The sequence below is a fragment of the Laccaria bicolor genome, genomic scaffold, assembly GCF_000143565.1.
Source record: "Laccaria bicolor S238N-H82 LACBIscaffold_3 genomic scaffold, whole genome shotgun sequence".
In the NCBI taxonomy this organism is placed as follows: domain Eukaryota; kingdom Fungi; phylum Basidiomycota; class Agaricomycetes; order Agaricales; family Hydnangiaceae; genus Laccaria; species Laccaria bicolor.
The window spans coordinates 1,490,073-1,517,574 of NW_001889874.1; the positions used below are offsets into that span (position 1 = coordinate 1,490,073).

The following is a 27,502-nucleotide window of genomic DNA, read 5'->3' on the forward strand; positions in this document are numbered from 1 at the left end:
TGTCTGTAATATGTGAATGAATTTCTCAAGATCTAGTGGGGTTCTGAAGATGAAACTTGTTCCAAACCGTCCTCTGGGGTCTACTTAATATATCCAGGCAATTTGAAGTTCACAGGCTGTCTTCTTTCTATTTTTTGCGTGTCTTGAAAAGCCCTAAAATGGTGAAATGTCACAACATCACATCTCATCACATCATGTTGAAGTGCAGATTTTTTGGCAGTTATACAGCTTCCTAACCTTCATTCTGTAATTTCTCATCAATTGTAGATAGTGGCTAAGCGATCCAAAGTTTTATTCATACCCACATCCCACCCTTCACCAGCCATCGAGTACTGCCAATGTCATATACATATACAGTCCCCGACCTCACCAATCTTAGCTCCGAGGAGTGTATGTCCCTCGCAATTGAGGCAATGAACCAAAGCCCCCTCTTAGAAGATGGCCGACGGGAACTCTCCATTCGCCAGGCAGCAAAAGACTTTGAGGTTGTGCGCTCAACGCTAGCAAGCCATTTCCAGGGAACACTTCCTTGGAAGGAAGCTCACATTCACCAACAAAAGCTTTCCGCTGCTGAAGAGAAGGTTTTGGTTGAATGGATTAAAGCCCAAGGTCGACGTGGTGTTCCAGTCTCCCCTGCTACGATTGGCGATCATGCCGCGGCTATTGCTGGTGGAAGCATCAGAGCATCTTGGCCACGCAGGTTCATGGAGCGCCACCCTGATCTCAAAACAAAGTGGACACAGAGCCTTGAGAGATGTCGAGCTTCCAACGTCAATTACGCCAATGTTTATAATTTCTACGATATGTATGAGGGCCTTGTTGAGAAGTACAGCATCCCAGCAGAGAACATTTATAACATGGATGAAAAGGGTCTTCAACTCAGTGTAGGGAAGCGCGTAGCCACAATTATTGACAGGGACCAGAAGAATGTCTATAATATTGAAGATGGAAATTGCGAACTTGTCACCATTATTGAAACAGTGTGCGCGGATGGAACTGTTTTAAATCCATCAGTCATCTTCAAAGGTGCAAGGACCAATCTCGCTTGGGGAAAAGTAAATCCCTGCAATGCTAGGTAGAGTGCTTTTGAACAAATTGTCAATCTAAATTATTAACGCAGTCATCTATCAGTATTTCTCATTCTCCAAATGGTTGGACAGACCAGGAGCTTGGTGCGAAATGGCTTGAACGTGACTTTGAGCCCCAGACTGCTGCCCGAAACGTTTCAAAAGGGTATTGCCTCCTCATCCTAGATGGCCACAACTCGCATTGCACATACGCATTCTGCAAATTTGCCGAAGCCCATAATATCATCGTCATCTGCCTTCCATCCCATACTACACACCTTCTCCAGCCTTGTGATGTTGGAGTTTTTGGACCGCTTGCGAGTTGTTGGAAGAGTGAGGTCAATATCTCTTCTGGTCAATATGTCTCAATTATGAAGGGCAACCTGATCAAGCACTATTCCCGAGCTCGAGATCGGGCATTCAAAGAGACGACAATACGCAAGGCCTTCTCGAAAACAGGTTTATGGCCACCAAATCGACACATCCTTGACCCTATCATTTTCGCACCTGCTTTAAATACAACAACTCTTCCAGCACAACCTCTACCTGATCCGGCAGAACCACTTATTATTCAGTCCCCATCTTCTGCAGCCATAGCTACCAGTACAACTACATCGGAAACAATCACACTCCCCGCAACATCTAGGACCACCCCTGATTTCACCTCCACTTCCACTTCGAGTGCTAACCCCACAACTCCACCATCTGATTTACTACCTCCCACCCGCTTCACAATAGAAGTCCCCAAGTCATTGCCGCATACTGCATCACGGCAGGCTCTTCAACAACAAAACCTTGAGCTGTTTGCAGTTCTGAAGGTTGTGATGGAGCAGATACAGCAAGACTATGCGCAGCTACAATTGATGGACAACGAGAATGGCAAGCTTCGGCAAAGGCTCTACACAAAAGATAACAAGAAAAAAGACAAGTGACAAACATCAGAGGTGCGGCACATGACTTCAGTGGAGGTCCTCGACCTCTTGGCGAAGCTGGACTGGCAGTCAAAACTAAAAGATGTATTCAAGCAGGCGAAAGATATTTTCAAGGAACAGGAGAAGGGAATTGTTCTGCACTATAAGGATATTGCAGATGAGGAAAAACGAGAGAAAGCCAGGGAGAAGCAGAATACGGCTGGGGCGAAAAAGGCAGCGACGGAGGCAGAGAAACAGGAAAAGAGGGCATTGGCGGAGGCGGAGAAGGGGGCAAAGAAGGCGATGGAAGAAGCATAGAAGAGGCTGAAGAAGGCAACAGCAGATGCAGAGAAGTTGGAAGTGCAGTGGCTGAAGGAGATGGTGGCGCTCGGTAAATATGCGCTCGACCAGGCAAAGGTGAAGGCGACAAAGGAGGACCCAAAGCAGAAGAAGGTGGTCAAGACAGTTCGTATTCAAGAGAAAAGGAAACGTACCCAGGAGTGGAGGGAAGAAGAAGCGGCATTGCGTACACCAGCAAGAGTTGCGACACGCAGGCAACCCCGGCTAGAGCCGCAAGCACCATGGATTCAGACGCAGAATACTTCGAAGGGCTGTCCCCGGTTCCCCTCACCCCCGTTGCTCGACCGCGACCTCGACCACGACCAATAAAAAAGTCGCAACCTCCTGCGCATGTTGCTGGGAGCGCCGAGAGACTACCAACACCTGGGCCTGCTCATCAAACTTGTACAACACAGGATAACATGCAACCTACCCTGTCATTCACTATAAATCCCCCAGTAACACCAATCCGAATGGCCCACCCCAGTTCCAAATCCCCAGGCTCCATCGTCAAATGTCCAACATCAATCCAATCGGTTACACCCACCGGCAGCAATCAAGCAGGTAGGGGGGTAACATTTGCGCCTTCATTCGAGGGTGGATCATCGAGTCCACCAGCAACCCCTACACGTCGAAAACGAAGAGGATTGAATCTTGTACCCGTTGCCGAGGAAGACAAGGAACTTACTTTGCCAGCATCACCAATGTGTCGTGGAAGGAGTAAAGGTAACGCAAACGCCTCTCACCCTCCTCCTCCTCCTCCTCCTTGTTATGGCCTCCGAAATCGATGTGGTGGGGTGTAGATAGACTCATTAAAGCTTGGGCATAGAGGTGGGAGAGGTTGACTTATTGCTTTGTTATCTGCGCAATCTCACACATCAAATATTTCTCACGTGTGGCCAGGTTCCCGGTTATGGCTCAAAACAGGTACCATGTCCATAAAATATTCGTAGCACATTCAGCAGGTCTCCAAAAAATTCAAGAGTTGGAACACTGATAACTGAGATCTTGATCAACATGAATATACAGTTTTTTTTTTGAAGATCTCTTTCTAGCTCGAATAAATGCATTCAAACATTAAGGTGGCCAGGTTCCCGATCAGGCACAGTATAGCCTTCCAAACAAACAAACAAACCACTGAAGAGCAACCGCCATCACAACTGGCCTATGGTGCACCAGACTTAGTCACCGCTACATTTGTACAGCGGCCAATTTGGTTGGCAAAATTTTTTGAAAAATATATCTCTTCTTTTATGGGTGGAAATTGCTCCTTGCACATTCTGTTTGTCCAAAAAGATGCTTTACACAGTTACTGAGGGTTTTTAGACAACGGGTCACTCAATATTAGCTTGGTAACCCCTGACAGGGTCTACCCAAATATAGAAATTGTATACCATATATAGCAATCCGGCCAAATCCCAGCCGTCAAATTTTTTTATCTCCATCAGTTTTGATGCAAATAAAAATCGGTCTGGTAGTTTTGTTCGCCTCTGCAAAAGAAGCATTTTTACCAGAGGGATAAGAAAAAGGTGAAATTTTGGACCCTTAAATTTCTTTGTACAAAAGTAGTGGTGACTAAGTCTGGTGCACCATATCGTTTTGCAATCAGCTGGAATGGGTATTTCTACTATGTTTGCCCACGATATTGAAACTCGTTGGGATATTGAAAATGCGGATTATCTTTGCATCCACTTACTCTGAGGTTCTCAAATTCTGGAGACCAGTGTATTTGTGTATTCTCTCTGTAACTTTAAATTTTTAGAGATGCATTCAAAGAATTGCATTCTTAAGACATGGATTTGTGGTTTTCATTACACCAGCCAAACAAAAGTATTGGAATGTTCTCTCAGATCCCTCCAGATCGGCTTGATTGTTTATTCTGACACTTTCCAATTACATTAAAATGATATGTGAGAGTTCAAATACAAATTTCTAGAGAGAAAGATGAAGTGCTGTTGGGCGGGAGTGCAAAATACAAAATTTCGCTCGCAAACAGCGTTAAAGCGTGACATTTGCGTGACATACGCACGCCAAACTGTCATCATCGTCCAGCCAAAGTCCTTGTGATCTGGTGTGACAACAGTTTCAATATCCTGATATTTTTGAACCCTGAGTACCGGATCGCCTCCGACAGCGAACATAACACATCTACAGTAAAAAAAAGTCGATATTTGTATAGAAGACAAAAATGTACATCGAGTGGTCAAAAAATTGAAAGGATGGGACAAAGTGGTGAGCCAACAATTGTGCAACACTGAAAAAGTTTCAATATCCTGAACAAACATAGTATAGCTCCAAAACCATCATCTAGAAACTTCTGTCGGATCTTAAAATGAGTCTATCTATGGGAATGTTGTATTGTCGGAGTTCATAATGTGACTTGGGCTCTCTGGAAGACTCCGTGATCTTTGTTCGGAATCAAAATTTGAATTTGCTTACTCACAGATTTAGAGATCTATGTCTAAGATTCGAGAAAAGCTTTCTTCTCGCGAGTTTCCAGCAAATGTTATCTAGCAGGTTGGAGAGGGGTATGTGATTAGGGATGTGGGGTGGTTGTGTGAGTCGTTGGCGGCTTTCTGAATGCATGAATAACGGGGATGATGAGGAGTGCTAGTAAGGTCCGTAGCTACCTATCTAAAAAAAAGAGTCGGGGGCTCGCCCGCCGCTAAAGCATAATATAGTGAGTGTAGTCTGCGGTCACTCGCTAGTCATCTTCTGTCAACTCTCTCCCACATCGACTCCGAGAATGACGTCACCGTCTTTCTCCACATCATACTCTGACACCGGCCTGTGGGGTATTCACCTCGTTTCGGAGAACTTGATGAACTTGGATGACCTTATCCACTTTACTCTCAAGCTACTTCAGTTGAAGTCGAGAGGGCCAAGAGCCAGCACAACTTGAAGGCTGGACTAAGTACTTCTCAGTCTTGATGGCACCACTGCTGTTGCTGAGGACATTGGAAAGCAACTTGTGACCAGCGGCAGGAGGTTCACGCCCAGTGTATACGAAAAGTAACACACTCCCCAAATCGGGTCAGCGACACATAGGGTCTTGAAGCGACACATAAGGTGAATTGCCGACACATTGATGTGTTGCTCCTCGTTAGTGTGTCGAATTTACGTGTGTTCGACACATTCAGATGTGTGCAACTTCATTTCATTTTTTTTTTCACAAGTTCTTCTGTGCTCGAGCCTCGGTAAATGGCAGTATAATATGCAAATGATATGTATTCCTTATGTACGAGAAAAACAATTATATGGGAAGGTATACCAACTATGTAGAAGTAGGAAGGTAGGAGGAAGGTAGGGACACCACCTGTCCCCTTCAATAACCCCTTGCTAATCTATAGTTGGCAATCCCTGCACTACCCTATCAAAGCTGCATGCCCTCTCCCCGATAATGAGTCCTCGGCGGCCGCACTCGCTGTCGGTGGATCTGGCTGGTGTTTGTGTTTGTTCACAGTTGCATTAACTGGCGTCCGTGTTTGGGTGGAAGTTTCGCGTTGTGTCTGCTGATATGGGGTATGCGAGGCGGGGCCTGCAAGGAAGAGAGCGGGGGTGGAGGATGGGGGCGGGCTGGGGGATCGTTGGTGGTGCTCTTGGCCGTTCGTCCGTTTGCGGGGGGTGGTGGTGGGCCCCCGTGGCCGTTCGTTGTGGTGGGCACTCGCCATCGGTTATGGTAATGTGCCGTCGTGGCCATTCGTCAATCGTGAATGCGGCAGTCGTAGCCACTCATCGATCCTGGTGGTGGGCCCTCGTCGATCGTGGTGGAGCCCTCGTGGTCGTTCGTAGATCCTGGTGGTGGGCCCTGTGGATGTTAGTGGGGCCTCACCGTCGTCCGTCGATCCTGGTGGTTGGTCCTCGTGGCCAATCGTCGATGGTCGTGGTATATGCTCGTTGCCTTTCGTGGGGGTAGTGAGAAGAGAGGGGTAGTGACGTGTGACACCGCGTTCGTCACCCCACCCGATTGGGATGTGTTCAACTGTGTTGCTTGCAAGCTCACGTCCTCTCATCTTCGACACTGTGTCGAAGATGAGCCTTATCCCCTTTCGGGGAGTGTGCTGCTGTACGTATATCCTCGTTCACGCCCCAGCAGATCGAGTCCGCAGTTGACGCCGTCACAATTGATGAGACCAAACGCGTCACTCAGAAATACCTGTGCAATACCTGTGGGGCATATTTTCCCGATAATGTAATTGACTCGGCTTCTCCTCAGTTCGCCCTCGCCGCGGTTGGAAGTATCGATGGCCTTCTTGACTGCAACCGTCTCCGTGCGGACATGTCGTCCATGATGCATGATGTACTAGAGGGGTGCGTGACGGGGTCGTATTCACATTTCCATCAATTGCTGATAAGTTTTTAGTTGATTAGCTTCCCGTTGGCCCCATTCTTTTAGTAGAGTAATGCTGAATACAACCAAATATCCCAGCTTGGTGTTCTCTTGGTCCAGCGCCGTTTTTTTCTACAGAGGTAGGGATTTTGAGTGTCCACTCGTCCCCATCGAGGTTACAACATTTGCACGGCGTCGACGGGTAACACATGTGGAAGGTTACAAAATAATACAGGTCTAAACGAAGTCAGCGTAAATGAATGTAGCCTGCAGCAACCCGCTTGATTGTCCGGCGATAATCCATTGTTATAACTTACGACGACATACCCCCCGATGATGTTATTTCGTCCCTAAAGCTATAAGCGTAGTCTGGTGGGGGCCGATCTGTCAAACCTTGCGACGAGTGCATCACAAGCCTCAACCTTTCAACCTCAGCACGAAGCAGCTCAACATTCGACCTCCAATCATTCCCTTGCTCAGTTCTCAAAGGAAGGTGCTGTGAGGAGGGTGAATTTTGTGACTGTAGCAAGGCCATTTCTCGCTGAAGCTCCTGCATTCGTCTACTCAGCTCTACTTGGCGAGGGTCAACCGTTGTTCGGGTAGAGCTTGGGGTATGACGCAGTTGTTGTTTTTGTGCAGTTCCATAGAAAGAGGCTTGACTAGGTGGGATGATGAAGGGGTCTATTTCAGCGGGTGTGACTATCAAAGTCCTGGGGGTCTGAGGGCCTACAGGAATGGCCTGATCCGTTGCCTCAACCTCGTGGGCGGTCGAGCGGTCACGATTACGGTAGAAGCTGAAGATGATGACGAGCGCAATGGCGGCGACTCCGCCAACAACGCCCCCTACGATAGGTCCGATCAGGGCAGGCTGATGAGTTGCAGTAGCGGATGAGGTCACGTTGGGAAGCACGGTAGTCTGTGATGAGGTAGCAGAGGATGGGTTTGAAGACGACTTTGTCGATATCCCAGTCGGTGACCCAACTGGGGCTGTAAGGGATGACGTTGTCCCATCGTCAGTGCTATTGTCTCGGAAGTTAGAATGTATATCCAATGGAATCCGGGGAAACTCACGTATAGATAACATAGTCGAACTCCAAGATAGATCGGCTCGGGCCTCCGCTGGATATCACCAACGTGTGTTTTCCGTAGTTTAAACTTGCATTCCCGTACACTAGCTGGTTGTAACCGTAGTTACTTCCGCTAGGGATAGAATCAAAATTGCCACTGAGATTCCCGTCGAGTGTAATATTGAGGTGGGTTTCAAAGAGCGAACTATTGACACCTGGAATTATTGGTGCGGTGATAAAGAAGGCGTAAACAGCAGAGCCTGTATCCCAAGATATAAGAAAACAACATCGACAAAAAGAAAAACTTGCCTGTGAAAGTGACTGATACAGAACGTGTAGCGCCTCCCACGAAAAAAGTGGAATCATGCCATGTTCCGTCAAAAGGTATCGAGGTATCTGGCCGAACTACACATGTGATACAACCGTTGCCCTGCTGCCACAAATTTGCAGGGGAGTAGATTGGAAATGTGCCAGTAATTGGATCGCCAAAGTAATCATCAATGGTCTGATTAACCAGGGCGGCCAACCCAAATTGCCCCAGGATATTGAGCAAGATGAACAGCAGGACCAGAGCCATTGGTGGGGGCGATGTAAAGAAAGCGTCAAAGAGTGTGGGAAGGGTTGACTCCGACTGCAAACTTGACGACAAGAAGCAGGTGTTTTGATTGTATTGAGTCCGGAGCTCGATGGGACTCACGTCGCCCAGAGAAAATGGGGCTCGAAGTGATGGAAGGAATTCATGTGGACATTACGTATACACAAGTAACGGAAGTGGTGGAAGAACTCAAGTCGTTGAGCTCAGGAATCTATCTTGCTGGCGCAGGGTCCAATTCCTGTCTGTATCACTCAACTGGAAAATTTCCAACCCAGACTCTGATGGGTGGACATACCTCAAGTTATCGCATAGTGCATGCATTGGGTCGGAGGTGGCAAGTATCCGCCGTGTGCATGTGAACAATCCAATAACGGGGAATGATAAGGGGTCTCGAATCCAAAAATGCTGGTTTTTCCGAGTCGCGCGTAGAGCATACGCAGTTCGACTGGGTGATGTTGTTGCAGAACTTGAAGGAAAAGCGTACTAAGCTGGTTGATCATCTCGAGGGACGCTTGTCCAAACGGAACAAGTGTCAAAGTAACGTGAAAGACACATCGTGTGCAATCATCTGACAACACAGTGTAGCAGGAGGCGACTTTTAATCTGTTCTTCATCGGGTTGACGCTACAGATGACAGATGCTATAAGCGAGTCACGTAAGTATAGTACATATCCAAAGGAGGGTAAATAGTGAGTGTGGTCTGTGGTCACTCGCTAGAATTTCATGCCGGCCCACCCAATGACGTTATTTCGTCGCTAACACTGTGAACGTACTCTGGGGGTTGCTCTGGCGGAGGTTGCAAGAGCATCAAAAGTCTCAACCTTCTGACCTCTGCGCGCAGCACCTCCAGGTTCGACCTCCAATCATCCGTTCCCTCCCTGCTCGAAGAAGGACGCTGCAAGGAGAGTGAATCCCGCGGCTGCAGTACAGTCATTTCCTGCTGAAGCTCTTGTATTCGTCTGTTTAACTCTGCTTCCGTTGTTGGTGCAGTATTTGGGTTTTGCAACGGTCGTTTTTCTTTTGAATTTCCGTGAAAAAAGGTCCGATTTGAGGGAACAACAAAGGGATTTATTTCACTGGTTGTAGGCATGAAAGTTCTGAGAGTCTGAGGACCTGCGGCAGCCTCCTGGTCTTTTGCTTCGTTGGCAATGGCGGTCGTGCGGCCACGGTCACGATTGTAATAGAAACATATAAGGAGCATGATGATCGCAATGATCACAATTCCGCCAACAACACCGCCTGCGATGGCTCCAGGGGTGACGGTGGGGGATGAGGTCGTGACAGCTGTTGCTGAGGAGGTAGCAGAAGTTGGCCCTGTAGAGGATGCTGTTGTCCCGTCGTCAGTGCTATGGTCAAATTTGAGTGCATATCCGCTAGAATTCAAGGAGACTCACGTATACATAACATAATCGAATTCCAAGATGGAACGGCTGGGGCCTCCGCTGGATATCACTAACGTGTGGTTTCCGTAGTTTAAACTTGCATTACCGTACACCAGCTGGTTGTAACCGTAGTTACTTCCGCTGGGAATAGAATCAAAACTGCCACTGAGACTTCCGTCGAGCGTAATGTTAAGATGAGTTTCGTGGTTCGAACTAGGGGAACCTGGAATTATTGGTGCAGTGATGAAGAAGGCGTAAACGGCGGAACCTGTATTGAAGGACGTCAGAAACGAGCATCGTGGGTGGGAGAAAATCCGCACCTGTAAAATTGACTGATACAGAGCGCGAACCGTTACCGATGTAATAAGTAGTATCATGCCATGTACCGTCAAACGCTAATGAGCTATTTGGCCGGACAGTACACCCTGCACAACCATTGCCCTGCTGCCATAAACCTGCAGGAGAATAGGTTGGAAATGTGCCAGTAATTGGATCGCCAAAGTAATCATCGATGGTCCGGTTAACAAGGGCGGCCAACCCAAATTGTCCCAGAATGTTCACCAGGAAGAAAAACACGACCAGACCCACTGCTGGCATCGGTGTTGAGAAAGCGGAAAAACTTGGAAAGACTGCTTGAACCTGTTTTGAAGGCGGAAAGTGACGGGGCCCGAGATTTGTGCCTTTTAGAGTGACACAGATTGCGAATGATCGGATGCAAATTTGATGGATTTCGTGTGGTCGTTGTGCGGTATCCCTGGAAAACTTCGAACCTGTGTGGAGCTTTATCTTGCTGGCGTCGAAACCCGATGGCTGTCTACATTTCAACTCCAGCGATTCCAGCTCAGACTGTGATGAACATTTATACCGTCTGAATTATCGCATGTGCACTCAGGGTGGTAGGTAAAAAGGAAAGTCGGCGGATGCGTTGATACTGTCCAGAGGGATTACGGCAGTCCATGGGGAGCCTAGACTGATGACGATTGGGACTAGAATCTATGGCCGATGGGGGGTATGCCTCTTTTTGAAAGAGCGGCAGCCTGCGCATGTTGATTTGCTATGCCATGAATTGGGCCGGGGGCCAACGAGCTTGGCGGGCGCGAGATACCAGAAAAGTAGCTTGGGAGTTGTGCAACCTTATGGGGGTAAAAGCGACGCCAGTGGTGGGAAACGAGATTGTCCTGGGAAGGATGATCATGATCAAGCCGACTTGCGTCGTGAACGCATGTGCACCGTCTGGCGTAGATGAACTGCCGGAGCTGGTAAGGGATTGGCAAGAGAAGAAGTTTCCCTGCTGCGTACATGAAGATCCAACAGCCGCGACTAGTTGGTACTATTCACCAGGGGATTTGAGCGAGTGAATGTGGTCGACCAGTTTTGGAATACATAGCACTCTCGTGACGTCAATGGCAGCAGATGGCAGCTGCAGAAAATGCGTGAGGGATAGGTGGAAGTTACTTTGACTGAGGAGCCAAATTACCAAGTCGATGCATGACGATCCAACTTCCAAGCCATGTCATGTCTTTCATAGGCTGAAGCCTGAGGGTATATGAAGCGCTATATCATAGATAAGACCAAAACAAGGCTAATGAGCACCCGCATTCCTACCATTCAGGAGGGTTTTCGTCTTCTGGAGGCGATATTAAGTAGTGCTTTGATCAGGATGACGCGAGATGACTGGCCCTCAACAGCCCTCAACGTGGATCATTGACCTAAATAGGAAATTGTCACAACATTCACATTTCCAATCGTCTTGAATTGTCCTCGGACACGATAAGCCATTGTACTTGAATTCTTATTTCAAATCGTCGAACAACATTACCGGAAAATGCTAGCGACGGTTACACAAAGTCATCGGACTGGGCCTCGAGGCGGGCAGCTACTACAATAGGAAAGTCAACGCGAGCGGACAAGTTGCACCAAGAACACAGCAACCCCGGTCAACGCGAGAGTGGCTCTGATGTCAAGGCGGGCACACTGCTGGGTACTTATATATTTCACGGAGACCTTATCTTCCCAATAATAACCCGCCCTCTATAGACTGCCTCAAAGCAATCCTTAGCGACGCATCGACGCCAGTTCTCTCCCAGACTACATACATATATTTGCCTTCAAAATGGTTCCTCCTGGTGGTTCTAAAGCAGGCTCTTCGTCAAACAAACACAAGAATTCTTTGCAAGGCGGAAAGCAGCTTGCAGCGGTCGCACAAGCGGCACAGAAAAGGGCATTTTTGAAGCAGAAAGCCTCAGCTGCTCCAGCGGCCTCAACCCTTGCTGCGACCATTGCTGCCGCTATCACCTCTCCGGCTGCTGTGAACCCTCCCATTCAAACCCCTCCTGTTGTTTCTCAGCCCATTGATCCCTCGCCTTCTACATCCTTGCCTCAACAGCAAACGGCGGCGGCTAGCAAAGAGTCGGACTCGAGGGGGTGAGTTCTGCTAGGTTTTCTTGACAACATCTCGATTGCTAACATCTGAGTACATTGTTAGGCAACCAGAACCCGCGATTCCACAAAACAATGCCTCCAAGCAGCCTGAGATTAAGGAAGGTCGCCAGGAGCGTCTGCCTGGAGATTCTCTTGCAAGCAATCTACAGATGCCACCTTTCCCATTGGGGTCGACATCGCTGCCAGTGGAGGATAAGCGAGCGCAACAATACGCATCAAGTTCAGCTGCGAGTGCAGCCCGAGCTCAGTATCACGAGCAGCCATATGCATCGACCTCCAGTGAACGCCAGGCGCAACACCCCAGCCACTCGTACGCTTCGACTTCCGGCAAGGGCAAGGCACGCGAACAAGCACCCACTCTACCTGATGTGCCACCCATGCATTCAGATTCCTCCGGCCTTTCCCAGTTTCTTGACGCGATAAATATTCAAGTGCAACATCCCCCATCGTCTTCACATTTTCCGACTTGCTCGGCCGAGGTGCCTCCGCAAGATTTTGGCGAGCTACCAGATTCTTGGGAGGAATATGTGTCACAACCTTATTCGTCTTCAGAGCTTGATGCCTATTACAACGAACTTTTGGCGCAGTTGCAATCCGAGTCTCCGGCGTCATTTCCTCCCACTGAGCCCCCCTCTTTGACACAGGGCCAACCTATCCCATCTTCTGTGAATGTCGGTTTGGGACAGATGCCATCGTTTACGCAGTCGAACCCCAATCCTATGCTCGACCTCTCTCAATTTCTTGAAGCGTTACCTGGCGCTCCTTTGGCGCAACAGCATCCCCATCCATCTAGTGCCTCTCAGCCCCCTTTCTCGTCGCAGGCTCAATTCTCATCCCACTCTGATTATTATCAGTCATCATTTTCGACACCCAGTCAATATACACCATCGGCCATGGGGAATGTTGGTTTGGATGGGGACTGTGCCATGGACTGCGACGATGACATTTTCTTGGAGAGTGACGGTTTAGGTGAAGACATCGCCATGGACACCGATGATCAAGGTCCCCCACACGAACCCCCATTGCATCATCCCTCTGGGGTCAGGGCGCCTTCTTATACTACACCGACTGCGCCTATCGAAACCCCGGCACATATTTATAACTCGCCACTGGCCCAACCCCCGAGTTTTATTCCAGCATCTTACCAACCTCCAACCGAATCCTTGCGCCAACCCCCGACATTTGTGCAAAATCCACCTTACAACAGATCGATATTCGAGCAAGATGCACCCCACTGCGAACCGACGTTCATGCAGGAAACACCTTTTCGCAGAAGTGTGAGTGACTTGGTACGCCTTAGAATCACAACTAATTTCGTTATTTTGAAGGACCCTGAGCTTCCGAAGACACCTAGTATAATGGACCAATGCAATAGTTGGTTGCCGCAAGCAGTGGTTTCGCCATGCGATTCGGGAATTCCCTACACACCTCAGGCGTTTGCGCAACCACCGTCTGCTAGACCGACATCCTTGCCACCTGCACCAACCCTATCTACATACTGGCGTCAAGCTCCGAAAGCGCGTGCTGAGCCTCTGAGAAATTCCACGAACCGCGCTGCGATGATTAGCTCTTTACGTGCAACGCGTTTCGTTAAGGATATTCGTCAGTCTGCTTCCGAGCAACCGACGAGGTCAAAGTGGGTTGAAATCAATCAAGACTACGAAATACAGGAGGCTGTGAGTTAGACATCCTCTATCTCTAGGTCGTCCACTGAAGTATCATCACCCTTTTCAGCAAAAACGTCGATATTTTGGTTCTTCCATGGAACCCCCGTTCCAACAAGAACCAGCTTCACCAGATAGTGTCGCGTCTTCCACACTATCCAATTCAAAGCCAGAACGCGGCGTTCGACCACTTCCTTCTCTCTCTCGCACAGAAACTCCCCTGAAATTTTACCCGATTACTGAATACAACCCTTTCTCCGTAAGTTTGCACTTTCCTTCTTCATCTCTCTACAATTACAGACGTTCTACAGACGACACCTCCGCCAGCACTCCGATATTATTCAGGAGTCTACGATCCGACGCCCGTTAGTGCTTTTTTGTATCGATCGGGGCAACGACGCAAGCGCGACGACGAGGACTCATTTGAGGACGCAGAAGGGCTAGAGAATGGACGGGATCACTCGAAACGGTTCAAGGCATCTCAGGAGTCAGACACGCAGCACGCTAAGCCACAGAAGAAGCGTCGCATGCCTGGCCACTTCCCTCTGGAGTCCGCAACCTCTGATAAACCCGATCGGAAGACTTCGTGGCGCAGGGATACCACGAACTGTGGTTTCTGTGATGCCATACCTGTAGTAGGCGCATTTTTGCGTTTCTTAGGAATGCCTTAGGACCTTATGACGCAATGTCTTGGCTCGCCACGCTGGATTCGAAAGCTCGCCAGCCCATCATATTTAGGTGGGATTCACAGCACCAACCAACACCACTGGTCACCGGACAAGATGAAAGCGGTGGGTCCAACGACCGCCACCGTTCCCTTGTTCAATATCCAATCCTCATGGCGACGAGGGTGAGATGAAAGCGGCTGACAACGAGGACAGCCGTTCCCTTGCCCTCTCCCATCTCTCTGCTCTAAACGACGGAGAGTTGGGCGCCTACAAACCTTGGTGTCTGTGATTCCCTTTGTGCGTCTATCCAAGACGCTTTGGGCTGGCTGAGATTTCAAAGCCGAGCTGCACGCTTTACATTGGTGGACGACGTCATCCTGCCAGACCTGCCTCTTCCGTCACCAACGCTGATCATTTATGCGTCTCCTCCTACCGGTGAGGAGACGCATAAATGATCAGCGTTACCAGCGCCGCTTCCGCCGTCAGAGATCTCCCCTCTGAGTCTTCTGTAGCCCGGGACGATTCTGCTTTTCTGCCAAACCTGCCTCTCCCGTCACTCACGTAGATCATTCATGCGTCTCCTCCCACCACCGCCGCTTCCGCCGTCAGAGATATCTCCTCTGAGTCTTCTATACTTCTATATTCCGCGACGATTCTGCACCGGCCGAAGCACGTCACCATCCACCCTTTGTGGTGAACTGTATTCCGTTTTTCTATCTATATCGTGTCTGATTTCTTTCTGGCCGCCGCACCTTTTCTTTCCGCCATTGTACATAGATATATATCCTTTTATCACCGCTGTGCCATATACTTCTTTTCGCTGTTGTCTTAGTTTTCCGTGTACCGATTGATCTGTATATTTTGTCAATGCTAGCTAATGATTCGTTCGTGGAACGATACACCTAGCCATTCAATCTTCAGAGGCGGAGCAATGAACAAACGAGAAAAAGACGACACAATGACGGCAGTCTGCCACCGTCATATCAATTTTATTTTGCTAGGGCATAAGGATATCGTTTCTATTGACAGGCGAATGTAGTTCAGGTGGGGACCGGGCACCGCGACTTTGACAACCAGTGCTCCGCGAATTTCAGGGTGCTGAGAGCTAAACGAATGAATAACCCTCATTTGTCTCCTGCTCATCTGCTGGCGGTTGGGGGTTGGAAATCGGTACAGCTTTATTCATCTGGAGGAAGAGTAAAGATGAGCCAATTCTTAAGTTCAACCCGAGGACATCAGGGGGAAAAAATTATAGAGTGTATGGTTTATATATATCACTTGAGATGGTGAGGCGGGCGCAACCAATGAAATCCAATTGACCTTTAGCCGATGCGACCTAGGATCTAGGCCACTCTTCGGTGGCCACTGATGGCGCCGTGCCCTCCTTTCCTCTTTCTCGCGGCCACTTAGGTAGCCACGGGCCACCATGCATATGCAATTGTTTCCTATAAAGCAATTGTCTTCCGGCCAATATAAATATAAACCATCCTCGCTCCTCCGCTTTCTTTACTTACCCAACCCTTCTCGCTGCTCCGTTTTCTTTACTCAGCCTTACTCACCTCACGATCCTTTCTTTCCTTTTCTTGACCAACGCCACTATAATCCCCGCTCTTTCATAAATGCAACACTTCGACATCTCCGACGACATCGCCGAGATGGAGCGTCTCGACCAGGAGCTGTGGGACGCCGTGCAAGCCGTGGATGCCCAGGAGGCCCAATACGACAACAGAGATCTAGTCAGGCTGCCACAGACCAGGAGTTCCTGTGATTATCAGCAAACCTACATTGGACTCGTCGCCCATACAGAAGAAGTCCGAGTTCAACGGCCACAACCTACTGCGAAGGAGGTTGAAGAACCTCCTAGCTATCCCCTATGCGCCAAGCACCGAGCTGAGGAACGTCGAGCCAAAAAGGCTGCCCGCGACTTTGAGAAGCTCGCATACCACCCCTATACACCTCCGATGTCAGAGAATCGGAGCTTGAACACTACTTGGGAATATACCGGGCAATCTTCAGAGGCGCAAGAGGATTGCGGAGTCCACCCATCTGAGGTTATGCCCCTTCCATTCGAGCACTCGAATATCTCCCCAAAAAAGAGGGCTAAGCGAGCTGCTCGAAAAACCGTAAGTCCACGAAAGAAAGCGATTTAGATTATATCTGTTCCAACCGGGAAGTATACTCAAGCGCAGGTGGTTGTTGTGGAGAATTATTTTATTTATGTATCAACCATAATTACACAACGCGATGATATACACCGCCAAATGACAGGCATGTGAGAAAAACCTGAGAGTCAAACCCTGTGTGGCATGTTTTCCCACCTGTCAGGCAATAATGATCCGAGTCCACACCATGATCGAAATCCGACTAATAGCAGGGTGTGCCCAGGTCGATCTTGGCACTACCTGTCTGGGGCAGCTGGGGACCAGCTGGCAGCCCAGCCTACGTAAATTCACTATATTTTCAATATTTCTCCCTGGCCATATTTGTACTAGGTGTTCATGTTCTTATTTAGTCCATAAAATACAAGGGGCAAGGAGGAGGATGACGTTGGCCACATTTTCATAAGCAAGGATTATAAACAGGCTGCATAGTACAAAGGTATAGGGTGTATGGAAGGATGTGAGAAATGAGGCAGCTCCAATTACTACCTGTGTCTGCTCTTCCGTTCAAAAAACATTCCCCCACCCGACCACCCTTTGCGCTGTCCGCCGAATGCGCAACCACAAACAAGGCGCGTCAAAGCGGAGCCTCTGGCTCGTTGAATGAGAGGAGGGTAGCGGAGGGCGGATACCACGTTGAGACGTTGTCTGGAGAGCCAAGCTTGGGTTTGATGATGGTGATAGGCGTGCGTCTACTGCGGCTGCCGCTACGTGGCGCAATGCAAAAGTGAACCTGTCCAGGAGAGTCAGTATTAGCAAGTGGCCACTTGTCGGGGAGGAACTACAAAGGGGCAATGGGCAGGAACAAAAGCCCAGAACAGTGACAGGTGGCGACCGCGCACAGACGCACAGGTGGGTAACAAGGACAACCAACGGAACAACATGAGGAGGATTACATGGGGCGCAGACCACTTGGTAGTGGAACACAGATGAAAACAAGAAATAATGAGGGGAGCAAGCAAGCAACTGGGCGAGAGACGGTTGTGGTGTAGAGGAAGGTGAGTTTGGTTCTGGTTGAAGTTTGGAAATAACCAAACATAGGGCGGAGTTTAAACGACTTGGGGAAATTTTGGAGAGTTTCTCGCACGGGCCTTTTCATGTTGAGCTCAGGATTCCGTGTCTTTTCTACCTGTAAGAACTTGGAAGTGCTCAATGTATCATTTTATTATCTTACTATGAATAATTTGTATCTCAAGTACATCATTTCGTCGCCCGAAGAAAATTGGCGGTACAGGTCTTCCTGAGCAGAGTTGAAAACCTGTGGGTCAGGTGTCGAGCCGCTGGCTCAAACATTTACACCCCAAGCTCCGACACACCTGCCCTCCATGCCGGGGCGACCTCCATCAGTAATCTGTCAAGCGGAGATTCATGCCAGATGCCATCAGCATTTTGAACAAATGGTGGTGTATACAACGACGATCTTTCTATCTTTGATCCTTTGGTTGTCCTCAAGAGGACTTCGGAGGTCCTGAGAGTTCTGCCTTGAGGCCTTAGGCGCCTTCAGGCTTATCATAAGCCGGCTTCTTCCAGAACAATCAAGGAAAGCTTAAAACTTCACAACTTAAGGATGATCACCGCTTCCCTTCCATCACCCCTCTCTTTCTTCTTCCCTCTCGACTACGTCGATTTTCTTTCTTTTCTGACCAGCGCAAGTCGCAGGACCCGCCAATTCATTGACATTCTTTCAGCTCGACGCTCCCATTCATTTTTTGTGCACCTCTCTGACTCTCTAACCCTGCTGGAATGAAGTTCGTCGGCGCTACTTTCGTTATCTCTTCCCTTCTTGTTGCATCCGTGTCTGGTGCACCAGCTCAGCTGGTCAGGCGCGGGGTCGACCCCAACCTGGTACCCCAGTTTGGTATCCAAGCAGGAATAAATCCCACCGGAACTGGTGATTGTGATGGAATCACAAATGCGGCTGGACAAGTCGTCAAAATCCCATGCTCCTGTCCTCCTGACCGTGGTTCCTTTATCGCGGTGAGTCTCGGTTCCAAGCGTCCTGAACTGTACCCTGAAACAATTACCAGTCCTTGAGCGGCAATGTTGCCGCTGGACAAGTTGTCAACAATCCAAGTGTCAAGGTGTCATTCCCCACCGACAACTCCAAGGCCTCGCAATTGGCACGTATTCAGACGGCTATCGTTACCCTTCAGAACCTCAGGGGTCCCGGTGTTGGTTGTCCCGCTGCGTCCACTACCTTCCTTGCTCAGCAGAAGGCCATCGCTGCTGGGCCTGATACCGGGTCACCCGCACCAGCGCCAGCACCTGCGTCTCCCGCACCAGCACCTGAGTCACCAGCATCGGCACCAGCATCCCCAGCACCTGCGCCCGCTGGTGGTGTTGATCCCAACCTGGTCCCCCAATTTGGCCTCCAAGCAGGGTTAAATCCTACCGGGACCGGTGACTGTGACGGAATCAAAAACGCGGCTGGACAAGTCGTCAAGATCCCATGCTTCTGCCCTCCTGATCGCAACTCCTTCATTGCTGTAAGCATTAGTTCAAGCGTTCCCCCTGTAACCGTTCTTAAGCTGGTCCTACAGTCCCTGAGTGCCAACGTAGCCGCTGGGCATGCCGTCAATAACCCAGGCGTCGCAGTTTCGTTCCCCACTGACAACTCGAAGGCCTCGAAGTTAGCACGCATTCAAGCAGCCCTCGTCACTCTCCAGAACCTTAGAGGTCCTGGTGTTGGCTGCCCCGCCGCTTCCACTACCTTTGTTGCCCAACAACAAGCCATTGCAGCTGGGAATTAGTTACGCCCTTTTCGCCTTCACTCGTTTCTTAGGGATATAGAGTATTCGTTCAATGTACTTCTTCAACCTGGGTGTTGAGGGTCTAATCGATAAGATGCCAGCCTCGGTTTATTGTTCTTGCCTTGAGTCCGATATCCCCAGAATGACTCACTACCCCATGATAGGTGATGGTGTTTGATAGACACCTTCAAAGTTAATTGTTTCATAAAAGCAGATACAGCATACAAAATTCCAAATGCTAAGCGAGACCTGGTCGAAAGATCTCAACAGATAGCTAACCTTAGTAAAATCTGAAAGAGTGAAATTAGCGAGCCGTCTCAGAAAAGGATGGTCAGATGAAGAGAACAAAGTCAGAATGCTAGGTAAAGAGTTATCTGCACAATAAGCAGCGATGTCTAGTCGCCTCTAGGAAACACGGACCATAGCAGGGATCATCATGTAGGAGTGGTGGAAGGCAATAAGAACCCTTACGTTCTATAACCGTGACCTGTCTTCTTCAAAAACTTGCGAAGATGAGCGGGCCCCGATAAGGTATCTATAGGAAAGCGTATTCAGTAACGCTGGGGTGTACGATATCAATCGAGGGAAGAGGGATCAGAAGGCTAGGTAGATAGATGTCGGCATGATTGAACAGCGGTGTCTAGTCGCTTCTTGGAAACACGGACCATAGCATTGTATTCATCAAGGAAACGAGAGAGAGAAAAGGAGCACTCACTGAGCAATATCCCTCAAAACGTCGGTAGGTCCCTTGAGCGGGCGGAATGTCATAGATAGATGGTTGGCAGTCAGTCCTAGAGAGCATCGAAGAAAATTTATGTGGACCACCGTGAGAACTTCACGGTCACATGACCAGGCCTCATCGAACTACATCATGATCCTTCTGCACTCTCGGTATTATTCGACCGCCTCTTGGAGTTGAAAAATTGGAACATGAAAAGTGATTGCGCGATAGGAACGCCTGCGATTCACAAAGCGTGAACTTCCATAAATAACCTCTGGGTACATGGAAGGACGGAAGGACCTACCGATTTTTGAGGATCAAAAACTCGAGTTATGAATCGCCGTTATTTTATTATTAGGTCTCGCCGAAAAAAGAGGACCTCCCAAAAGGACCAGGAGAATTCTGTTCTCCGAGTGGATATGCCCGTGGTTCACGAGCCACTAACAGTACGGACTCTACAGTGCATACATACCCTGGCCGGCTGCGGTATTTTCGTCTCCTCTTTGTCCGCGGGATGCAATGCATTACGGTTATTTCTTTATCTGGACTACACTCAAATCGTACTGTACTAATCAATAATGTACAGGGGGAATGGCGTTACCGCCCTCGAAGCCTATCGAGGCTTCATCTTGGAGAAAACTACTACCGCTGCGCATCATAATTCTTGATGACAAGCAGTAAGTGCATAAGTTGGGCGCCGATGTGCCCGCAGTAACCACGACTTGCATAGGTGTCAAAGACGTCATACATGTGATTCAATCGCCTGGGAATCGTACATTAGTCATTTCACACTGTCCCCGACACTCAGCGACATACCTAGTTTGCCTCCAAATGTCAATGCAGGCAGTACTCATTAAGGACGGCAAGGGGCCTGTGGAGAACCTCTACATCGGGGAAACCTCGATTCCAACTCTCCAACCCGGCCAGGTGCTAGTCAAGGTTGGTCTTATCTCCATGTCTTATCAGCTCAAGCTATTACAGCTTGGTAACAGGTGAAGGCTTTCGGTCTAAATCGTATGGACATATCGCAACGCGAAGGACATTACCCACCTCCGCCAGGTTCCTCAGATATATTAGGGGTGGAATTCTCTGGGGTTGTCAGCAACGCCGGCACTGATATTTCGGAGTGGAAGGTTGGAGATGAGGTTCTAGGCCTCGTAGGAGGGGTATGTTTCACACCTCCAGAGATGAATCCACAATTGAGGTTTGTAGGGTGCCTATGCCGAGTACATTGCCGTCTACCACACACATTTGCTCAAAAAGCCCAGTCACTTAACGTGGGTCGAAGCTGCCAGTATTCCGGAGAATTTCCTAACGGGTACGTGCCAGAAGTGCTGTTTAGAGAGGAATAAAGTTTATACGGTCATTTCACAGCATTCCAGGCACTGGTTTTAGTCGGGAAAGTAACGGAAGGTGACAATGTTCTCATTCACGCGGGTGCATCCGGCGTGGGGGTGTCCGCCATCCAATTGGCTCGCGTGTACGGCGCGTAAGTAATTCTTTAAATAGATTTTTTCCGCTGCCGACCTTACATGATCATTCAGACACACTGTAACAGCAACGACGTCCACGCAAGAAAAAATTGACTGGCTCTTAAACCTCCCAAATGGAGCTACACATGCCGCCAACTATAAAACGGAGGATTTCGCTGCTGTTGTTAAAAAGGTTACTCAAAATAAAGGAGTCGATGTTGTCATCGACTTTGTTGGGCAGAGCCATTTCAGTCAGAATATCGAAGCGATGGCGGTGGATGGAAGAATGACAATGCTTGCCCTCTTGAGTGGTTTGTTTTTTGACCTTCTTCTCACATCTATCAATTTGCTTACCTGCTACATTTTTTTCGGCAGGGGCGGTCGTTGATAAAGCAAACTTAGCCCCGATATTGTATAAACGGCTTCATATTGAAGGGTCTACCCTTCGTTCGAGGACCTTGAAATATCAGGCTGAACTAATTGCTCAGTTCGTTACTATATCTACTTATTCACTTCCGCTCCTAATTGCCACTACGCCTAGGTTCAAACAAGAAGTTTTTGGGAAGATCACGTCGCAAGGCGGTGATGGGCCAGTTCGGACCTACATTCACAAGGTTGGTTTTTTCAATGAGTAGATATTGAGATTGCGATGATTTCTTCCAAAATTTTACAGGTTTTCCCGTGGTCCGAGATTCAAGAAGCACACAAGGAAATGGAGACCAACAAAAATGCGTGCGTCGCATCATTCTTCCATGAGTTTTTCCAATTCTTAGTCCACAACAGAGGCAAAATCATAGTGGAGGTAGTCTAGACTGAGTTATTTCTTGTTCGCAGACGAAATCATTCTCTGAAATCACGATGAGTCGCCAATTAAGGAATTCTGTTTCCAACATCTCACCTCAGATAGGCACTGAGTATCAACTTCTCTAAAGTCCTGGCAGTTTCAGGCGTTTGACTGGTTCATAATGAACCATCCCCTTGCAGGTAGTCCACATGCGTGCCCACAGCTTCAATGCTTATCCTTTACACATTCCTATGTGCCTAAACATCAGATCCGCTGATTGGCACCGGTCATAGTTATTAGTTGATTCCCACTGCACCTTAGCGCTGAAATGTAGATGCGATACCGCTCAGTAATTGTAGGGTTCTTGAATCGCTCACAGCCCGGCGACGTCACAAATCGCCATTTTAAACTTTCAATTGTAAATATAATATTATTTCAATTATCTCTCGCGGAAATAGAGCCTCCGCATCCACTTGAAGAACTTGGTTCAACGTAACCATATTGTACGACGTTATTCGAATATTTTTAGTTGGCGCAGTCCATAAAGCAGCAAAGTTCAATAAGGCGCGTCGCTTGCGCAGTTATTCATGGGCGCGTCATCACACGTTGTTCTATTTTTAAGAACACGGAGTGACAGATCCCGGCGTCAAACAACCCGCAGGTCTATCTCATTTTCGGAGATCTTGGTCGTTGTGGTGATTGCTGGAACCCTGATTTCTTGACAGCAAAAGGTAACCTCAAACAATCAGAGCTTACCGCACTGGAATCTTACTCACTTACATACTTGCGTCCTTGGTGCCTTGAAGTTGTAACGTCATCAGCCATATCCGAGGTGGTTCTGTTTCCTGCCGTTCCGAGAGTGATGGGGCTCCTTTGGAAGTGGTGAGTCAGATGCCGTTCAATCATCTTTCATTATTCAGCCTGCTGGATTAGTAAGGAACACAGTAATGCTCAAAGTTAACAAGTTCTTCCTTCGACAGCGCAATCGAGACGAAGAGCACAACACGGAGAGTCATGTGCCGATGCTTTGAGGGTGCCGCGGCCCGGTCCATTTTCGTCAAACGCTTGAAATTGAGACAGTTTGATTGCACAATGCCTCTTGAGTTGGAAAGAAACGGTGCTTCCTGGTGTTTCCCTACATTTTGCCGAGTCACATTCAGTTCGCCCGTAAAAAAGAAATTGCCATACATCACGTTCTTCTCAGCGAAGTTGGAGATGTTCTTTGATACTCCGGGAGTGACCTTCCGGAGGGTAATTCTGATGAGGTGCATGAACTTTGCCGTGAGAGACTTGGCCTTCGACAACCGGGTGATTTCGAGAAAGCGCTCAACATATGTCCACGACGGGGGTATTCGCGGTAGTCTCCCACCAACTTCATCGCTACTTTCGTAACCTGGTTCTGGACCTGAATTCGGTGTCATCCCGAAAGATGACTCATACGACAGTTCTCAACAAGAAGATCGTTACTCTTTGGGGGAAGGAGGATTTAATGTTTTCTTCGGCTGTGCTAAGCAGATGAAGTGACCGTTGATCTAAACCCTGTGAGAATGATGGTAGAAGAACGTAAGTCACCGAAGAGCGCTCATAGCGGGCAGAATCGCTTACCTTTAGTGCCACTGTTGGCAGGGCTTAGAGTATAGGGTCAATTATTGGAATGGGTGCCTCACTAAGCACTGCTCTGGCATTTGCCTTAATTGTTCAGACGTAGACATGTCTGGTTACACCTGTGTAGATAGCTTGCCAGAACAATAGATCGAGGCCCAAGAAGCAACACAAAAGGATTTGTGGTATTCACTTCGAGTCGGAGGTGAAAGCGGTGCGAGAGGCTCATTTCCAACATATCCGGCTCGAGACTTATTCTGAGGTCACGGCAGAGATTCTCTGCCGAATTTCTCATGCTAAGAAATAAATTATGAATCATCTGCGGATGAAAAGGATTTAGACGAGGAGATTGTGGAACCTTGTGGAACGAACCAGGCTTGTAACACAAAGTCGAGTCATTCCGTGTCCGGCGGTGAAAATCTGGTTGAGGTCAGAAAGGTGTGCATTGGGCTGTGCTGCGGTGCCCGGGCGTGCCTGATAGGTGAGGAATTTAGCATGAGAAAACGAGCCACATGCCTGCGGCGGCTGACTTGTTGATGACGAGGAGGTGAGAGGAAAGGGAGATTGAGGCAAACGCTTCGATTCTTAGAACGAATAACCGTGGGAATATTATTTTGGTCAGACGAAACTCACTTCAAATTTCCCCTTCTGTGGCAATCAATATCAAGATCCAGTTGAATCGCGTCGAACGTCTTCGCACCGTTACTCTGCGGGTCGCGCTGGTTCGCGAAAGGGTATTTGCGCCAAAAATTCTCAAACGGCCCCGTCTTGAGATTTCCAATTTGACTCGGTTTTATTCATTTGTTCCTGTGCAAATCACTCAACATCCTATAAAACCAAGAGGAAGTTTGAGATGAGCCTTTCATTTTTCCATCGTATCTGCCTTCGGCTGCCCTCAGTCGCTGCTTGTAACTGCTTGTAACTGCTCGTCGCGCCCTACTACTCACTTACACCTATCCCTCGCCTCCTTCGAATATGAGCGGCCAGTCTAACTCTGGATCTGTGAAGTCGGGCTCTGGAAGTGGCAACGGCTCGCAAACATCTGTGAAAGGAGGGGCATCATCAACTGGCGCAGTGTTCTTCTGAAAAGGACAATATTTTCCTGTGACCGCCGACCTCACTACACGTATTTTCTCGACGCGAATCGCGAATCGCGATCCCGACGCGCACTCGAATACCGCTGGCGCACATCCCAGCGCACGGCGACGACTGCAAAATTACATTCGCAGAATGTCACTCCTACTACAACATCACCACATATAATACTCAACAGCTTTGCGTGTTCAGAGCTTAATTCCACAGCCCAATAACCGGTTTATCCAGCTAGACTTCTTGATAGAGGTGGTGGACACTCATATTTCAATTATTTGTATCGTTATTACTACACTTCGACCCTCCCCGCAACAGCTTCATTACAATATCTATATTTATATACATCCATAACTAAATTATTACTTCCTTAGATACAACTCTCCTCACCACACCTGTAACGCTAGCTTTTTACTTCCTTCTATATGTATCGCTTTGTTGTAAATCTCAACTCCCCAAAAAATCAAATGATTCTGAAAGAAGTCAACTGGTCTTCACAACATATCAATTTACAAGAAATACACAAGCCCGGCCATTTAGTCCTCACAAAAGGGACCAAGGTGCTATCTGGTGACGTCACGACCCATGAAGGTGCCTTCAAGGAGTGGAAGAATTATTAGTGACTTCGAACTTAGTTTTAAAAAATTTTAATTACACCCATACCCATGTATCATTGTTTTCCCTTTTTCAGGTATGATGATAGTCTACAATATAATCTATGAGGCAGAAAACCGACCAATTACAGCTTGCCTTTGACCCCCGGCGCTAAGACCCCGGTCTTGAGCTGCCCGCGTTTGCGCGTCTCCCACCAATGAAGGATGACATCAACTACTTCATCCTGACGTCCCGTAAAGTTGTGGTCTGCGTCCTCCAAAAGGCATAATGTGTGTGTGCCTGGTGTTCGGTTACCTAGAGCTTGTGAATAAATAAAAGCGTCATATCTGCGATAAATTCAGGAACCGCAGGCATCGTAGAGGAAGTGTAGTGAAGCTTACGGCGGAACGGTCGTGTCCGACAAACCGTGAATTGTGATTGCGTCAGTTGAGTGAGGGAAGCGATCCCAAACTAGCGAGGTATCAAAGCTGATAAAATTCGCAAGGTCTTCCCGAGTAATTGTAGCGGTAAGCATCTTTCGAGCGACGGAGACGTTCCAGCTGTAAGATTCTTGCGTTTCTAAGTGTTCCCGCCAAATTTTTCCTGCCGCGTTTTCTACAGATGGAGGATCAAAGTGACTGTGACGTATAAAAGCGTCAGCACTTACCGACAATTTTCTGGAGACAGGATGCCAATAGTTAGCGTCCAAGATAGTCAGTCGGAAAGCCCATACGCACCCCCATCCTGTATCGGCCTGAGGCGTTGACGAACGCAGAAACCTTTTTACCATCCTCACTGGTGCAGAGCCAACGAAAACTAACTATCGACCCGCGGGAATGGCCAACGACAAGGTCGACGACGTATCCGTAATTCGCCTTCAGATAATCTACAACAACTTGAATGTCAACAAGGTCTTCATCAAGTGCGCCTTGTTTCCACTTCCCGCCGCTTTCATGATTTCCGCTTTGATGAAAAAAAAATCAAACACCGTACTTCCTCAGCCGGTCTATACACACCGAAAATCAAAGCGGAAGGAGTCCAAAGGTAGTCGACGGGCAAGTCGTTTTTGGTACAGATAATCTTTGTGCCTGGAAGATGTAATTTTTTGTTCAACTCTGTACCACTTCGCCGGAGATACGGAGATAGATTGACCCCAGAGTACCGTGTAAAATCTGCGAAAATGACAGCGAGACGTCAGAGATGTATCAAGAGCAACGGGGGACGCTGGTATGAATCAGATCCAAGTACATACCAGTGCAATGCTTCGCTCTTGAGTTGATTGACGCGGGTCTAGTTGTTCCAGGATGCCAACGAGGTTGCAGCTCGCCTCAGCTGGATGGGGGATAAATAGTTTAGTCGACGTTCTATCTGTCATTGTGCAGGATTGGGCCTGAGATAGTGGTGGTAGAGAGGAAAGGTCGATGCAAGAATAACCGAAGTAACCTGTAAATAATTCATCGGTAAAGGAGAGTTGCCGAGAGCCGGCGACGGATCGTGAAGCTCAAGCTTCAAGTTTTACGATCCATTTGGATCCAAGCCAAATCTAAGCTGCATCATGTATGTTGAAACCAAATGCCTCCTGAAATCACTGGGATAGGATAATGGTGACGACGTGACAAAAATACTACAAGCTTTGCCCAGCCTTCTTCCCGAGCAGCGCATCCTTAGCGCTCTTCCCTCCTTTCAATTTGGCCACCTTTTCTTTCTTTTTCTCGCCTGCACCCCCGCTGCGCTTTTGCTTATGTTCCTCCTTTGTCACGGCACTGACGGCGGCAACTTCAGTCGTTTTCGCTGGCGCGGGATCAGCCTGATCTGATTTGGCCTTCTTCTTCTTCTCCTTCACCGACTTCTCCTCAGAAGCTATCG

General features: G+C 48.4%; 12 protein-coding genes across 12 annotated transcripts; 7 read left to right on the top strand and 5 right to left on the bottom strand.

Moving 5' to 3' along the window:
• Window positions 1-2,139: 2,139 nt before the first annotated feature.
• On the bottom strand, window positions 2,140-3,130 carry LACBIDRAFT_322693 (uncharacterized protein; the record flags this gene model as incomplete). Its single annotated transcript, XM_001876085.1, has 3 exons — window positions 2,140-2,302; window positions 2,473-2,691; window positions 3,006-3,130. 3 exons carry the CDS (start codon window positions 3,128-3,130, stop codon window positions 2,140-2,142), a joined length of 507 nt encoding a protein of 168 aa, XP_001876120.1.
• Window positions 3,131-5,063: 1,933 nt separating this feature from the next.
• LACBIDRAFT_308786 (uncharacterized protein) lies at window positions 5,064-5,219 on the top strand (the record flags this gene model as incomplete). Its single annotated transcript, XM_001875665.1, has 1 exon — window positions 5,064-5,219. One exon carries the CDS (start codon window positions 5,064-5,066, stop codon window positions 5,217-5,219), a length of 156 nt encoding a protein of 51 aa, XP_001875700.1.
• A 1,070-nt stretch (window positions 5,220-6,289) lies between these two features.
• On the top strand, window positions 6,290-6,713 carry LACBIDRAFT_308787 (uncharacterized protein; the record flags this gene model as incomplete). The annotated part of the gene is made up of 3 exons (XM_001875666.1): window positions 6,290-6,310; window positions 6,375-6,628; window positions 6,689-6,713. The coding sequence occupies 3 exons, from the start codon at window positions 6,290-6,292 to the stop codon at window positions 6,711-6,713; spliced, it is 300 nt and encodes a 99-aa protein (XP_001875701.1).
• Window positions 6,714-6,823: 110 nt separating this feature from the next.
• Window positions 6,824-8,291, bottom strand: LACBIDRAFT_322694 (uncharacterized protein; the record flags this gene model as incomplete). The annotated part of the gene is made up of 4 exons (XM_001876086.1): window positions 6,824-6,884; window positions 6,965-7,666; window positions 7,719-7,974; window positions 8,048-8,291. 4 exons carry the CDS (start codon window positions 8,289-8,291, stop codon window positions 6,824-6,826), a joined length of 1,263 nt encoding a protein of 420 aa, XP_001876121.1.
• A 739-nt stretch (window positions 8,292-9,030) lies between these two features.
• LACBIDRAFT_308789 (uncharacterized protein) lies at window positions 9,031-10,288 on the bottom strand (the record flags this gene model as incomplete). The annotated part of the gene is made up of 3 exons (XM_001876087.1): window positions 9,031-9,655; window positions 9,704-9,959; window positions 10,012-10,288. The coding sequence occupies 3 exons, from the start codon at window positions 10,286-10,288 to the stop codon at window positions 9,031-9,033; spliced, it is 1,158 nt and encodes a 385-aa protein (XP_001876122.1).
• Window positions 10,289-11,804: 1,516 nt separating this feature from the next.
• On the top strand, window positions 11,805-14,468 carry LACBIDRAFT_308790 (uncharacterized protein; the record flags this gene model as incomplete). The annotated part of the gene is made up of 5 exons (XM_001875667.1): window positions 11,805-12,115; window positions 12,177-13,410; window positions 13,462-13,809; window positions 13,868-14,056; window positions 14,109-14,468. The coding sequence occupies 5 exons, from the start codon at window positions 11,805-11,807 to the stop codon at window positions 14,466-14,468; spliced, it is 2,442 nt and encodes an 813-aa protein (XP_001875702.1).
• Window positions 14,469-14,933: 465 nt separating this feature from the next.
• On the top strand, window positions 14,934-15,316 carry LACBIDRAFT_308791 (uncharacterized protein; the record flags this gene model as incomplete). The annotated part of the gene is made up of 1 exon (XM_001875668.1): window positions 14,934-15,316. Exon 1 carries the CDS (start codon window positions 15,038-15,040, stop codon window positions 15,314-15,316), a length of 279 nt encoding a protein of 92 aa, XP_001875703.1. The 5' UTR covers window positions 14,934-15,037.
• A 683-nt stretch (window positions 15,317-15,999) lies between these two features.
• On the top strand, window positions 16,000-16,984 carry LACBIDRAFT_292440 (uncharacterized protein; the record flags this gene model as incomplete). Its single annotated transcript, XM_001875669.1, has 3 exons — window positions 16,000-16,588; window positions 16,840-16,908; window positions 16,958-16,984. Exons 1-3 carry the CDS (start codon window positions 16,085-16,087, stop codon window positions 16,982-16,984), a joined length of 600 nt encoding a protein of 199 aa, XP_001875704.1. The 5' UTR covers window positions 16,000-16,084.
• Window positions 16,985-16,987: 3 nt separating this feature from the next.
• LACBIDRAFT_308793 (uncharacterized protein) lies at window positions 16,988-17,613 on the bottom strand. Its single transcript, XM_001876088.1, has 2 exons — window positions 17,410-17,613; window positions 16,988-17,357 (listed from the first exon to the last, which is right to left on the bottom strand). Exons 1-2 carry the CDS (start codon window positions 17,506-17,508, stop codon window positions 17,202-17,204), a joined length of 255 nt encoding a protein of 84 aa, XP_001876123.1. The 5' UTR covers window positions 17,509-17,613; the 3' UTR covers window positions 16,988-17,201.
• A 754-nt stretch (window positions 17,614-18,367) lies between these two features.
• LACBIDRAFT_292441 (uncharacterized protein) lies at window positions 18,368-19,446 on the top strand (the record flags this gene model as incomplete). The annotated part of the gene is made up of 3 exons (XM_001875670.1): window positions 18,368-18,601; window positions 18,652-19,110; window positions 19,165-19,446. 3 exons carry the CDS (start codon window positions 18,368-18,370, stop codon window positions 19,372-19,374), a joined length of 903 nt encoding a protein of 300 aa, XP_001875705.1. The 3' UTR covers window positions 19,375-19,446.
• Window positions 19,447-20,914: 1,468 nt separating this feature from the next.
• Window positions 20,915-22,435, top strand: LACBIDRAFT_177286 (uncharacterized protein). Its single transcript, XM_001875671.1, has 9 exons — window positions 20,915-21,034; window positions 21,088-21,261; window positions 21,308-21,413; window positions 21,470-21,584; window positions 21,640-21,878; window positions 21,943-22,054; window positions 22,109-22,181; window positions 22,241-22,299; window positions 22,351-22,435. The coding sequence occupies exons 1-9, from the start codon at window positions 20,927-20,929 to the stop codon at window positions 22,376-22,378; spliced, it is 1,014 nt and encodes a 337-aa protein (XP_001875706.1). The 5' UTR covers window positions 20,915-20,926; the 3' UTR covers window positions 22,379-22,435.
• A 3,346-nt stretch (window positions 22,436-25,781) lies between these two features.
• On the bottom strand, window positions 25,782-27,094 carry LACBIDRAFT_308796 (ectomycorrhiza-regulated esterase/lipase/thioesterase family protein; the record flags this gene model as incomplete). Its single annotated transcript, XM_001876089.1, has 7 exons — window positions 25,782-25,983; window positions 26,038-26,251; window positions 26,304-26,313; window positions 26,374-26,599; window positions 26,653-26,759; window positions 26,889-27,026; window positions 27,080-27,094. 7 exons carry the CDS (start codon window positions 27,092-27,094, stop codon window positions 25,782-25,784), a joined length of 912 nt encoding a protein of 303 aa, XP_001876124.1.
• Between the last annotated feature and the right edge of the window lie 408 nt (window positions 27,095-27,502).